The sequence below is a fragment of the Macaca fascicularis genome, chromosome 3, assembly GCF_037993035.2.
Source record: "Macaca fascicularis isolate 582-1 chromosome 3, T2T-MFA8v1.1".
NCBI lineage: Eukaryota > Metazoa > Chordata > Mammalia > Primates > Cercopithecidae > Macaca > Macaca fascicularis.
The window spans coordinates 2,495,595-2,511,018 of record NC_088377.1 but is presented as its reverse complement, the minus strand read 5'-3'; the positions used below and the strand labels follow the sequence as shown (position 1 = coordinate 2,511,018).

Sequence of the window (15,424 nt, the reverse complement as noted above, 5' to 3'; positions counted from 1 at the left end):
TTGAACTCGGGAAGTGGAGGTTGCAGTGAGCCGAGATCGCACCACCGCACTCCAGTCTGGGCCAGACTCCATCTCAAAAGAAAAAAGAAAAAAAGAAAAAGTAGACGTTTCTCCAGGGATTCCAGTTCTGGAAACCTGTTGGTGAGATTGTTTGACCCGTCATCTTGCCGAAAACAATGGAAAACACTAGGAAGAATCTTCCTAGTTGCAGCAGGAAACTGGAAAAGGAACAAAGAATTACGGGATTACAGGCCCAAATTGAAGGGAGGGGTCTTCGCCCTTTGTGCGCCTGGGACCTTCCCGGCCAGTTCATGAAAGCTTTGGAGGTTTTCAGATGAGTAAAAGGAAAGCAACTACGTGAGAACGCAGCTGTTACACTGTGAAAAGCAAACTGGCGATACAGCATGCTAGCATGTGCTTCCCTAGGGAACGTGCCTGGTGGAACCCAGCAGGTGCATCTTGTACTACCGTAATTATGAAACAGCCGTGGCCAGAATGAGGTTTTGAGCATTTGCAGCCAGCGTAATGTGATGCCACGCATTTCATTCCTGTTGGTGACAAAGCTGCAGGTGCCGCTGTAAGTTTTGTCATCTACATTCATGATTGATTGAAACACTACATTTCAGTTAGAGGTTTGGGAGAATAAAGATGCATTTTTTTCCTTCTCATCCAAGATCACAGACCCCAGCTGAACAACTCTTGCTCTAACCCATAGCATTTAGAAACACCCAGAATTCACTTTGTTCTTGAGGGCATTCGCTGGTCTGCCAATTTTAAATTTAGGATTGAATGGTTTTGCAGGATGAAGAGGACAGAAAGCAAAGCCAAGGGCCCCCCTCGTGGTGGGGTCTAAAGGAGACTATCCCTACATGAAGCTAGAGACTGCACAGGCTGCACCCTCAGAGAAGAGGGAGTCAGAGGTAAGCATGGGCTTACGTCCATCCCGGAGGCTGCTGGCTGCCTGGGGACTCAGCACACCCAGAGGAGAACATCCTGCCCCAATAAGCCTGGCCTCATTCTGCTTTGCAGCCCAAACTGGCACCTTTTGGGTGCCCCACACAAATCGAAGCCATGAATTTAGTTGAAGGTGATCCTGGAATCAGAGGGTTCCTCACATAAGACAAAAAGCAAACACACCTGTCTTAGAGGCCTCAGAAATGCCCACAAATACTTTTCAAGCACAACGGTGGTTACTCAGCCACAAACAGCAAAGCACACAAGGAAACAAGACACCATGAGTGAGAACTGGCGGAAATGACAGAAAGCTGAAATGGACCCACAGAGACTTCAGGCATTGGGATGATCGTACACAGACTGTCCAACAAACATAAACAGATACTTTGAAATAAGTATCAGCTCTAAAATGTCTTCCAGGAATGAGAAGTATTTATTTCATTTAATAAGAGAGGGCTGGTGAGAAGATGGTGAGTGGGGGGTCAGACAGGCAGAGAAAGGAGAGAGAGGGAGGAGCCCAGGGAGAGGCCAGGCCCAGTGGGTGCAGGGCATTCATAGAGAAGGGCACCCCTGGGGCCTGGAGATGCTGAGGCTGGCAGGGGACCCCACAGCAGCAGACCCCACACAGCGGGAAGTCAGGACTGCTTCTGCCCCTGGTGCTGTCAGCCTGGATGCAGCTCAAGGCCAGAGGCCCGAAGCTCCCGCCCCACACAGCACATCGAAGTTCTTCCCCCAGGGCTTGCCAGACATGCAAAAAAGACCTCTGAGAGGGCACAGTGGTGACTTTATTCGTTGACAGACTGATCACACACATGGGGCAGGACGCAGCGACCACCGGCTGGCCAGGATGGAGATGAGGGTGTGGGAGAGATGCATGCCTGGAGGGAACTCAGCATGAAGGCTCAGCATTGCCGGCTGGAGGTGCAGTGGCTCTGGGCAGAGGAGACTCAGACAGGGCTCAGGGCTGCAAGGATTTTCGGAAGTCAGAGATGGCCCTGGAACAACTCTGGAGAAACAGGACCTGCCCGTCAGCAGCTGGACTTCTGGCCTGAGGAGAGGCCGCAGCACGCGGAAGAGAGGCGGGAGCACACGGGGCGGCAGAGGAGGGACACGCAGGAGGCTGGGCGGCAGCAACTGGTCTGGCAGGAGGAGGTGGGGGCACAGCAGGAGGAGATGGGCACGCAGCAGGCGGGCCTGCACACAGGGCGGCAGAGGAGGGACACAGAGGAGGAGGGTCTGCAGCAGGAGGTGGTGCAACAAGCCGGCTGGCAGCTAGATTGCTGGCAGCATGAAGTGGAAGCCCCAGAGCAGACGGGCACACAGCAGACGGACTTGCAGCAGACAGGCTTGCAGCAGATAGGCACACAGGAGGACTGCTGACATGGAGAGGAGGTGCAGCAAGCTGGCTGGCAGCTAGACTGCTGGCAGCATGAAGTAGAAGCCCCAGAGCAGACGGGCACACAGCAGACAGACTTGCAGCAGACAGGCTTGCAGCAGACGGGCACACAGCAGGCCTGCTGACACGGGGAGGAGGTGCAGCAAGCTGGCTGGCAGCTAGACTGCTGGCAGCATGAAGAGGAATCCTCAGAGCAGGTGGGCACACAGCACACAGGCTTGCAGCAGACGGGCACGCAGCAGGCCTGCTGGCAGGAGGAAGAGGCACAGCAAGCTGGCTGGCAGCTAGACTGCTGGCAGCATGAAGAGGAATCCTCAGAGCAGGTAGGCACACAGCACACAGGCTTGCAGCAGACGGGCACACAGCAGACAGGCACGCAGCAGGACTGCTGGCAGGGGGAGGAGGTGCAGCAAGCCGGCTGGCAGCTAGACTGCTGGCAGCACGAGGGTGTGCAGGAGCTGGTGCAGCCTGATTGGCAGGGGCTGGGCTCACAGGCCACCTGGCAGCAAGGCCTGGACACACAGCTCACTGGGGTGCAGAACAGGGTCAGGCAGGGGGCTGGGGCGCAGCAGCTGGGGGCACAGCAGGGGGGCTCACAGCAGCTCTCTGGGCAGTCGTCCACCTGCCAGGAGTCAGAGCAAGTGCTGGAGCAGACGGACATGGTGGATGTGGCCATGCTGGGGTGCGGAGGAGGTGAGCTGGGGAGATGTGAGTGAGTGAGTGAGTGAGTGAGTGAGTGGTCGTGCCAGGTGTTCTGAGTGGTTGGAACCTTTATACCCCTCTGTGTTGATTGTGCTACCCCTGGCTGGCTTTGAGAAGCCTTCGTTTTCCTTGTTGTTGTAGGCACTGTTGTGTTAGTAGTGTTGGTTCATTGTTTGTGGATGTTCTGGTTTGTGAGGCTCCTGACTGGAGTTGGGTCTTCCCTAATGTGGGTTTGTCCATAGATAAACCAGTAGAAATCTATTGATTGCATCAAAGCGCACTCCAGAAGCAGGGACAGTGGCAATGAGGCGATATTCTGGAATTGACAGCCCTCTGCTCCGTCCCAGGAGGAGTTTGCGCTTATAAAACACTTCTGCACCTAAGGAGGGATGAGGTTCCATCCCAGGAGGAGTTTGCGCTTATAAAACACTTCTGCACCTAAGGAGGGATGAGGTTAGGAGAACCTCAGTTTCTGGGCCTGGAGGAGAGGGAGATGTGTTCAGGTTTGATGATGCTCCGTCGTCCTGGCCACAAGGCAAGATCCACCCTGTGGGTTGACACTGCTGGTTGTCAGTGGGAACCGTGGGGCGTATCTCTGCTGGGGGTGAGCCCTGGGGCAGGTGTGAGGGAATAATGTCTTCCTGGGCAGAGATGGGCTTACAGAGAGGAGCAGGGAGGCAGCTGCAGGCCCAGCCCAGTAGGGATGGAGATGAGGGGCAAGCACCTTTGTTTCATTTCATGTTGAACTGCTATGGGACCTTCCCCCAGTGGTGTGCACAATAGCGTTCACACCTCTCACGTCTCAGGCAACATCACCTGCAATGGTGTCCTTGGGAGCTCCAAGGTCTCTTCCCTTATGGGCCAGAAAGTCATCAGAATGTAGTAGTTCTACTGTTGTCTCCTGGACATTGTCATAGTAAATGTACAAATAAAAGGGTCTGATTGCAGAGCCTTGTCTCACAAATACCTATATACCTGTGTGTATCAGCCCATGCCTGTGCTTGGGAACATACCTGTGCCCTAGTGAGCCCCCAAAGTTCTGATCATGGATCCCTCATCTCCTCACTCTATGATCACTATTTTTACTAAATCTTTGAAATGGCAGAGCAGAGGCTCTGATGATGCCCCAGGCTGCAGGTCTCTCCAAAATTAGGCCAGGGCTCCACTGAGTGCTTGGTGGGGCCCACAGACTGCAGGGTTTGAAGCCTCTGACCTTTGATGGGTATGGCTAAGGGCTCTGTTGGAGGACTACCCGGCAAAGTCAGGCTACAGTGGAAATATATTATTTCGTAGAAACAATAGCTTGACACAGACTGGCAAATTGGATGAGTCAAGACCCACTAGTGTGCTGTATTCAGGAGACCCATCTCACTTGCAAAGACACACATAGGCTCAAAATAAAGGAATGGAGGAAAATTTACCAAGCAAATGGAAAGCAAAATAAGCAGGGGTTGCAATCCTAGTCTCTGATAAAACAGACTTTAAGCCAACAAAGATCAAAAAAGACAAAGAAGGGCATTACATAATGATAAAAGGATCAATTCAATGAGAAGAACTAATTATCCTAAATATATATGCACCCAATACAAAAGCACCCAGATTCATGAAACAAGTTCTTAGAGACCTACAAAGAGACTTAGACTCCCACACGATAATAGTGGGAGACTTTAACACCCTGCTGTCAATATTAGATCAATGAGACAGAAAATTAACAAGGATATTCAGAACTTGAACTCAGCACTGGGTCAAAGGGACCTAATAGACATCTATAGAACTCTCCACCCCAAATCAACAGAAGATACAGTCTTCTCAGTGCCACATGGCACTTATTCTAAAATTGACCATGTAATTGAAAGTAAAACACTCCTCAGCAAATGCAAAAGAACTGAAATCGTAACAAAGTCTCCCAGACTACAGTGCAATCAAATTAGAACCTCAAGATTAAGAAACTCACTCAAAACCACACAACTACATAGAAATTGAACAACCTGCTCCCGAATGACTCCTGGGTAAGTAACGAAGTTAAGGCAAAAATCAAGAAGTTATTTGAAACCAATGAGAACAAAGAGACAACATCCCAGAATCTCTGGGACACAGCTAAAACAGTGTTAAGAGGGAAATTTATAGCACTAAGCGTCCACATCAGAAAGCTGGAAAGATCTCAAATCGACACCCTAACATCACAATTAAAAGAACTAGAGAAGCAAGAGCAAACAAATCCAAAAGCTAGCAGAAAACAAAAATCAACTAAGATCAGAACAGAGCTAAAGGAGATAGAGACAAGAAAAACCCTTCAAAAACTCAATGAATCCAGGAGCTGGTTTTTTGAAAAAATTAACAAAATACATAGACCGCTAGTTAGACTAATAAAGAAGAAAAGAGGGAAGAATCAAATAGATGCAATAAAAAATGATAAAGGGGATATCACCACTGATCCCACAGATACAAAAACTACCATCAGAGAGTACTATAAACACCTCTACACAAATAAACTAAAAAATCTAGAAGAAATGGGTAAATTCCTGGACACATACACCCTCCCAAGACTAAACCAGGAAGAAGCCGAATCCCTGAATAGATTATAGGAAGTTCTGAAATTGAGGCTGTAATTAATAGTCTACCAACCAAAAAAAAGCCCAGGACCAGATGGATTCACAGCCAAATTCTACCAGAGATACAAAGAGGAGGTGGTACCATTCCTTCTGAAACTATTCCAAACAACTGAAAAGGAGGGACTCCTCCCTAACTCATTTTATGAGGCCAGCATCATCCTTATTCCAAAACCTGGCAGAGACACAACAAAAAAAGAAAACTTCAGGCCGATATCCCTGATGAACATTGATGCAAAAATCCTCAATAAAATACTGGCAAACTGAATCCAGCAGCACATCGAAAAGCTTATACACCACAATCAAGTCAGCTTCATCCCTGGGATGCAAAGCTGGCTCAACATATGCAAATCAATAAACATAATCCATCACATAAATAGAACCAATGACAAAAACCACATGATTATCTCAAGAGATGCGGAAAAGGCCTTCAATAAAATTCAACATCCCTTCATGTTAAAAACTCTCAATAAACTAGATGTTAATAGAACATATCTCAAAATAATAAGAGGTATTTATGATAAACCCATAGACAATATCATACTGAATGGGTAAAAGCTGAAAGCATTCCCTTAGAAAACCAGCACAAGACAAGGATGCCCTCTCTCACCACTCCTATTCAACATAGTATTGGAAGTTCTGGCCAGGGCAATCAGGCAAGAGAAAGAAATAGAGTATTCAAATAGGAAAAGAGAAAGTCAAATTGTCTCTGTTTGCAGGTGACATGATTCTATATTTAGAAAACCCCATCGTCTCAGCTCAAAAACTCCTTAAGCCGATAAGCAACTTCAGCAAAGTCTCAGCATGCAAAATCAATGTGCAAAAATCACAAACCTTCCTACACACCAACAACAAACAAGCAGACAGCCAAATCATGAGTGAACTCCCATTCACAATTGCTACAAAGAGAATGAAATGCCTAGGAACACAGCTAACAAGGGACATGAAGGACCTCTTCAAGGAGAACTACAAACCACTGCTCAAGGAAATAAGAGAGGACACAAACAAATGGAAAAACATTCCATCCTCATGGATAGGAAGAATCAGTATCATGAAAATGGCCATACTGCCCAAAGTAATTTATAGATTCAGTGCTATTCCCATCAAACTACCACTGACATTCTTCACAGAATTAGTAACTTTCCAAAATTATTGAAAAACATTAATCTACACATCTGGGACCTCAGAAAACTCTAAGGTGGAGATACACAAAAGATATGCAAATAGACATATCATAGTAAAAATACTGAAAGTCAAAAACAAGGAGAAAAACTTGAAAGCAGCAAGAGAAAAACAAGTTATTTATAAGAGAACCATAAGAAGAGCAACAGTTGACTTCTTATCAGAAACAATGGACACCAGAAGGTAGTATGATAGTACATTCAAAGTGCTCAAAGAAAAAAAAGTCAGCCAGAAATTCTATATCCAACAAAGTTATCTTTCAGAAATGAAAGCAAAATAAAGGCATTCCCAGATAAATCAAAACTGAGGGAATCTATTACTTGCAGATGCATCTTACGAGTCATACTAGAGTTCTGCAGACCAAAAGCAAGTTAACTCCAGACAGAAATTCAAATCCACACAGAAAAACAAAACAACAGTAAAACTAATTATGTAATTATAAAAGGTAGTACAAATGCATTTTTTCTCCTTTATTCTCTTAACTGCTTTTTAAAAAGCAATATAAAAATGTGTATTTGGTATTGTTTGGCCTATAACAACAATACCAACAATCTTTACCATTTAAAATGGCCCTCAGGCATGGCGGTGAAAGGGCTGTTCAGTGTTCCCAAGTGCAAAAAGGCTGTAATGTGCCTTACAGAGAAAATAGAAATGTAAACACATAGAAACATATAGAAATGTGATATATAGAAATGTAATATATTTGGCAACAATAGTACAAAGGAGGTACATGGAAACAAAGCTATATTGTTCAAAGGAAGTTAGTGAAGATAATAATGTGAATCCACAGGAAAAAATGAAGAGAATCAGAAATGATAAAAAGGCTAATATAACAAATGATATAAATATATACTTGTTCTTTCTTCTCTAAGCATCTTTAAAAGCCATAAAATTATAGAAAGTAATAAGTGTAACAATATATTGTTGGGTTTTAATATCTGTAGATGTAATATGTATAACAACAAGACTACAAAAAGGGCAAAAAGGAAAATATTTGTATAGGAGCAATCTTTTTCTATCTCACTGGTATTAAGTTGGCACAAATCTGAAGTTGATCTTGATAAGTCAAAATAAGTATATTGTAAACCCCAGAGCAACCACTAAGGAAAAACAAAAGCAGTGTCATGGGAAAACATTAAAGAAATCAAAATGCTACTTTAGTAAATATTCACTTAATGTAAGAGAAAGTAGTGAAGAAAGAATATAAGGACAGTAACAAAAAAAAAAAAAAAAACAAACAAACAAACAAAAACATAAAACCACAGAACCATATAAAACATATGGGAAATAAAAAGTAAACTAGTAGACATAAATCCAACTACAGTTGATTTTCATTGTTAGTAGTAATTACACGAAGTCATTGCAAATACTGAATTAGGAAATAATATACCATTGTTCTTAGGGGAAATACAGAGTTTGGTTCTTGTAATCCTCTGGTCACAGTTTCAACTATCAACATATAATCTTGTGTTATATGTGTTTAATAATTATTGTTTATTCATTAACATTGAACTTGGCCAACAGTACTACAACTTATGCCTTAACAAAGCTTCTCTAACATACTTATTTTCTCTATAAGGCACATCACAGCCTTTTTGCACTTGGGAACACTGAACAGCCCTTTCACCGCCATGCCTGAGGGCCATTTTAAATGGTAAAGACACCCAAAAAATCACAAAAATGTGAAAATGTGGCATTAAGTAGATTACAAAAAAAGACTTATTTACAATATGAGAGCTGAAGCAAGAATGCAGTGTGTGCCTTGTTTAACCTCATCTGGGAACATGCATTTTGGGAGACTCAAATTTCTCACTACTCTGTGCATGTCAATGAATGACCACAAAAATGCCACCAGTATTTCTTTTGAGATTACAAATTAATTTTAGAGAGTAGCTGAATGTGCAAATACAAAATTCATAAAAAATGAGGTCAACTTTATATCAATAATAACATTAAATGTAAATAGATTAAATAACCCAATCAAAAGGCAGAGGCTGTCAGACTGGATTAAACAGAAAACAAGATGTAACCAGATGCTCTATAAAGTAGGCATTCTTTATATTCCAATATACAACTAGATTGAAAGTAAACAGAAAGAGATAAATTATACAAAAAACAACCACAAGAAAATTGGAGTAGTCCAACTGCTCTCAGATAAAATAAATTTTAAAACAAATATTGTTATTAGAGATGAAGAGGCACACTTTATATTATGAAAGGTCAACCTATCATGAAGGTATAATAAATAGAAACATGTGTGCAAATAATAACAGAACAGCAAAATACATGAAGCAAAAGCTGACAGAAATGAAGGGAGAAATAGACAAGTCAACAATATTAATTGAATAGTTCAACACTGTAATTTCAACAATGGAAGGAATAACTAGGTAGAAGATCAACAAGGAAAAGGAAAACTTGAATACAATAAACCAATAAAGTCTAACAGACATCTTTAGGCTATTCCACCTGATGACAGCAGAATATACATTTTTTTGAAATGCATATGCAGTATTGTCTAGGATAGGACATATGTTAGGCCATAAAATAAACCTCCAGTAAATTTAAAAGGACAGAAATAATGCAAAGTATGTATTCTGGCCACAATAAAATAAAATTAGAAATCAATAATAGAAAAAAACTGAAGAAACACACAAATATGTGAAAATTAAACAGCACCCTCTTATATAACCAACCAACAAGTCAAAAAAGAAACCAAAAGGAAAATCATAAAATACATCAAGATGAATGAAAATGAAACCCAAAATACCAGAACTTATGAGATGCAGTGAAAGTATTGCTTAGAGAGAAATGTATAGTTGTAAATATCTGTATTAAGAAAGATCTCAAATCAATAACCTAACCTACTTTAAGATTCTGGAGAAAGAAGAGCAAACTCAAAGCAAGCACAATGAAGGAAATAATGAAGATTAAAGTGGAAATAAATAAAGAATTAAACCAATTCTTTACAAACTCTTTCAAAAACTAAGAAGTATTACTTTCTAACTCATTCTATGAGGCTAGTATTATTCTCATACCATAATCACATAAAGACATCATAAGAAAAGAAAACTACAATACCACTAGCTCTCATGATACGAATGCAAAATACTCAACAAGATACTAGCAAACTGAATCCAGCAACATAAAAGAAGAGTTATACACCATGGCTAAATGGGATTTATCCCTGGGATGCAAAAAATCAATTAATGTAACACAACATATCAATAGAATAAAAAACAAAAATAGCACGATTATAACAATAGATGCAGAAAAAGCACTTGATAAAATCCACCATCCTTTCATGTTAAAAACACTCAATAAGATAGAGCAGGAAATTTGCTCAATTTGTTAAGGGCATCTATGAAGAATACACAGTTAACATCATACTTAGTGGGAAAAAATAAAAAGCATTCATATTGGAAAATAAGAAACAAATTATCTCTATTCACAGATGACATGATCTTATATATAGAAAATCCTAAGAAATTCACTAAAAAACTGCCAGCTCAGCAAGGTTGCAGGATACAAGGTCAACACACAAGAATCAATGGTATTTCAGGCCAGGTGTGGTAGCTCACGTCTGTGATCTCAGCACTTTGGGAGGCCCAGACCAGCCTGGCCAACATAGCGAAACCCCATCTCTACTAAAAATACAAAAATTAGCTGGTCATGGTGGTGTACACCTGTAATTCCAGCTACTCTGGAGGCTGAGGTGGGAGAATCGCTTGAACCTGGGAAACAGAGGTTGCAGTGAGCCGAGATTGCACCACTGCATTCCAGCCTGGGTGACAGACTGAGACACTGTCTCATAAATAAATAATGGCATTTCTATATATTTGCAATGAACAAGCCAAACATGAAATTATTTATAATAGCATCAAAAAGGAAAAAAATACATAGGACTAGATTTAACAGAAGAATTATAAAACTTACACTCTGAAAACTACAAAACATTATTTTTGTTTTTTGTTAAGGAAGATGTAAATCAATGGAAAAGCATCTTCATGAACCTGAAGTCCATGATCCACTCATGTTAATATTGTTAACATGACAATACTCCCCAAGTCAATCTACAGATTTGTCTACTCTCAAGCTAACTTCTCTGTAGACATTAACGAGTTGATTATAAAATCAATATGTAATTACAAGGGACCCAGAATAGCCAAAACAAAATTTAAAAAGAGGAGCAAAGTTGAATGACTCATAGTTCCCAATTTAAAGATTTACTACAATGCTACAGTAACCAAGACTGTGTGGTACAGATATATAAATAGACGAATGAATAAAGTAAAATTAAAAGTCCAGAAATAAACACACATATCTGTGGTCAATTTATTTCTCACAAGGTTGTCAAGACCATTCAATGAGGAAAAAACTATCTCCTTAGCAAATGGTGTGGGGGCAACTGAATATCTACATACAAAAGAGCAAAATTGACCCCCTACCTCACACCATATACAAAAATTAAATGGACTGAAGACTTACATGTAAGTACCAAAAGTATAAAACTCTTAGAAGAAAACATAAGGGTAAATCTTCATGACCTTGGATTTGGCATTGGATTCTTGGATATGATACCAAAAGTACAAGCAACAAAATAAAAAATAGATAAATTGAACATCAACATGGTTTAAAAGTTTTGTGCTCCAAAGGGCTCTACCAAGAAAGTAAAAGAAAAACCCACAGAATGGGAGCAAATATTTGCAAATCATATATCTGATAAGGGGCTCATCAAATATATAAAGAATTCTTTACAACTAAACAATAAGAAGTCCATTAATCCATGAAAAGCTGGGCAAAAAATTTTAAATGAACATTTCTCCAAGGAAGATGCACAAATGGCCAGTACACACATGAGAAATGCTCAACACCACTGTTCATCAGGGAATTGTACCTCAAAACCATAATCAGACACTGCTTCATGACCTTGAGGATGGCTATAGCCAAAAAGTCAGATGACAAGTGTTGGCAAGACTGTGGAGAAATCACAACCATTGCACACTGCTGGCAGGAATGTAAAATGCCGCCAGCAAGTTTGGTAAACGGGCTGGTAGTTCCTCGAAAAGTTAACCACAGGATGCAGGCATCCACTCCTAAGTGCATCCACAGGAGAAATGAAAACATGCGTCCACACAAAAGTGCACACAGGAATGCATGAATGCCTGTAGTAACGTTATTCTTAATAGCCAAATGGTGGAAGCAATCCACACGTCCACCAGCTGAGAAAAGGATAATCTCACTGTGGCAGGCCCATACCATGGAGTATTATTGGACCATAAGAAGGAATGAAGTGCTGACACAAGCCGCAGCATGGATAAACCTTGAAGACATTCTAAGCAAAAGAAGCCAGTCACAAAAGAAATACACCCTACGATTCCCTTTACAAGGAACATGCAGGAGAGGCAAATCCCTAGAGACAGAAAGGAGCATAGTCCCTGCTTAGCGCTGGGTTGATGCAGGGTCCAGGGTGATATTTAATGTACGGGCCTCCTCTGAAGTGAGGAAAGTGTCCTAAAATTGCTCGTATATTATCTGTGAATCTACCAAAAACCATCAAATTATACACTTTAAATGGGTGAATTGTAGGGCACGCGAATTATAGCTCAATAGAGCTGTTAAAGAGTCCGAGGCATGGCCAGGTGCGGGGAATCACACCTATAATCCCAGCACTTTGGGGGACTGAGGCAGGAGGATCGAGACCAACCTGGGCAATATAGTGAGATCCCATCTCTACACAATTTTTTTTTTTTTTAATTCACCGGGAGTGGTGGCATGCACCTGTGGTTCCAGCTGTTTAGAGGCTGAGGTGGGAAGGTAGCTTGAGGTAGCTACAGTGAGCCATGATTGTGCCACTGAACTCCAGCCTGGGTTACAGAGCAAGACTCAGTCTCAAAATAAATAAATAAAATTTTAAAAGTATGGTGCGTGACAGAAAGTAGAAAGATAAAGCAGAAAACAGACCAGTCTTTTAGGTGGTCCACGTATTGGAGTTGTCCACATAATGAACATTGGAGCCACGCTCAAGAAATAGCTGAGAAGATAAAGACTTTAACCTGAACACTGGAAGTTATATAAAAAAATGGAAATTAGGGAACTGGAAAATACTGACACTGAGAACTCAGTGGTTGGGGTTTACAGCAGGTTAGAAGGAAGAGGAGAGAGGATGGGTGCGTATGCAGAGACCAGCACGGAGTCACACTCGATGGAATATCGCACAGCCAGAACAGCCATTGCCGGAAGAAGGGCTTTTCCTTTCTTAATCAACGATGCTGAATTGGAAATGCAAATTCATTTTTATTTACTTCAGAAGGACCTGCTGCACAGAGATGATGTGCACTGTCCCCGAAACCATGGGGAGGGGACAGAGACAAACATTATTGTCTTCACCTTCCAAACTAGTAGGCAGAGGATGGAATGGGGCTTACCTGTTAGATGTGGGATTAATAGCACTTCAAGTCTTCGATAAATGGGTCTACAAAGTGTACCTTTTTAGATGTGATTTTATTGTTAGCGCTTCCTGCTAAAGGATGTCAACATAAAAACTCTGAGCACTAGACCCTCAATTGCAGGAACTGGCTGTGCAACCCCCTAGCAAATGGTCACACAGACTCTCACATACTGCCAGTGACAGGGACCTCATTACCTAGCAAGGCAAGCCACTCTTGATCCCAGAGAAACCCAGAGAGTCTTTGACAAATGCCGCCCCTCAACCTGTGCACGCGTTGGAACTGGGAACCTCACAAGGGAAAATCCCGCTATTCTAACACGAAGCGCAGAAAGTGTCACTGACCTTGGGTGGAAGATGGGGAACTCTCAAGGTTACAACGATGGAAAATTCTTCAGGGAAGAGGTCACACTGGGAGAAAATCCTGGATGCGGGGAAGCTCATGACGTGGGGGGCGGCTGCCGAGAGCTGCAGTCCCCGTGCACCGTGAACCTGAACTATCCTGATCCCGCTTGTGGCGCCATCAGAAGGGACCACCTCTGCCAGGATGTCCAGGGGGCGCAGGTCTGTGGCAAAGAAATCACAGGTAGATTAGGCCAGGACACCCCCAAAAGTGGATACCATGACAGCCAACATGTATCAGCGTGGCAGGCTCTTTACACAGCACCGCAGCCCCTGTGAGCTGTGAACGGCGGTTATCTCTGTTTCAGTGGCGAGGAAACAGAGGCACATGAGGTGTGCCCGTGTGGCCTCCCCCACTCCTCCTCCTGCTCCTGGGGGATCTTGCACGGCTGCCTCTGAGCTGCAGGTGACACTCCACCCATGGCTGCTGTTTTCAAGTTGGCAGCCAGGCCCTGTGCAGGGTGAGCTGTGCAGGACGAAGGAAGGAATGCATGGCCCCACTGCAGCCATGGGGACCCCAGAGGAAACGCAGGAAGCGGCTGGGAATGAGACCAGGCAGGCCCAGGCTCCTGTCTGCTGGCCTCCCTTGGTTCCCTGTGCTGCCCTCGGGCGCTATGGGAGACTGGAGCTGCTGTGGAGCTGGCGGTGCCTTCCCCTCATCCCCCTCTGGGCATGCCGGGGGGAGCGGATAAGCTCCTGGGGAACCTCGGATTCACAGTTCAAAGTCGGTGGGAACATAATTGATGGGCTGGCCTGGCCTCCTCTGAGGCCGGGTGACAGGGAGGAAAATGGGGAGCGCGGAGGGCATTCGGGGCTAGCAGAGACCTGCAGACCAGATCCCTGGCCCAGGCTGAGTGGCTGGGAGCAGAGCCTGAGGCTGATGCCTGGACCCTCCTCGACCCGGCCACTGCAGCTGGCCCCAGCCTGGGTAAATGCCAGGGCGTGGCTGAATGAAGCAGGTGTTCCCAGAGCTGTCTCCCTTCGTCTGTCAGTCTTGCTGAGGGGCCTTCTGCCTCAGCCTGGCATGGGGGTGTCGGGTCAGTCCACTCTGGCACTCAACCCTCTAGGTTCATCTTCCCCCACGTGCCCGTCCTGGCTGGCATTGCTAGGGCATGTCATGGCTTTCCTGTGAAGGTCCTGGAAGGGCTTTGGTCAAAGATCTCAAGCAGAGGCCTCCCTCCCGCCCCTGCCTGCGTGTGGCGGGGCCCCAGTGAGCAGCTGGAGAGCAGGACTCCAGTCCAGGCCAGCAGAAGGCAGCCCTTCCTTGCACCGCCATGTGCTCACAGTGCCACAGCTGCAGTGACACTCGGGTCCTCTACGTCCTCCAGAGAGTGTGAGCACCTGGGATGGAGCAGGTCTGCAGAAGAGCATACCCTAGAAAAGCATCCCCATCTGCACACAGGGCGTGAAGGGCACTTCTTTGTGAGAAAAACCGGATGTGACCCAGACGTGCAGCGCAGGAACAGCCGGCAAAGCGGCCGTGAGCATCCTGGCCGGGAGTGGGAAGATGTGACAGGACACACCATGGGCCAAGGATGGAAAGGACGCAGAGGGTCCTGTGGTGGGGGTGTGTGACCCACAGCACCAGAGAGTGTGGGGACATGCAGATGGGGGGAGCACTGTGAAGAGACGGTGGCCTGCTTTAGGACAGGAAAATGTATTATTATTGTTACTATTTACGCAATTAAACACAAAAGGTAGAGTGTGAGGAGGCTTTGCCGCTTCTTGGAAAGA

General features: G+C 44.1%; 2 protein-coding genes across 2 annotated transcripts in view; both read right to left on the bottom strand.

Moving 5' to 3' along the window:
• Positions 1 to 15,424, bottom strand: part of TSPEAR (thrombospondin type laminin G domain and EAR repeats) — a 226,175-nt gene that overhangs the window by 67,246 nt on the left and 143,505 nt on the right. Inside the window, exon 2 of the mRNA XM_015446788.4 lies at positions 13,634 to 13,854. Within this exon, the coding sequence (XP_015302274.3) occupies positions 13,634 to 13,854 (221 nt within the window). The remainder of the gene's footprint in view (positions 1 to 13,633; positions 13,855 to 15,424) is intronic.
• LOC123566766 (uncharacterized) lies at positions 1,983 to 3,097 on the bottom strand. The gene has a single exon (XM_045389396.3). The coding sequence runs from the start codon at positions 3,024 to 3,026 to the stop codon at positions 1,983 to 1,985; it is 1,044 nt and encodes a 347-aa protein (XP_045245331.2). The 5' UTR covers positions 3,027 to 3,097.

Coding starts and splice junctions, on each gene's coding strand:
- LOC123566766 (XM_045389396.3), bottom strand. CDS start 3,026: ATGGCCACATCCACCATGTCCGTCTGCTCCAGCACTTGCTCTGACTCC.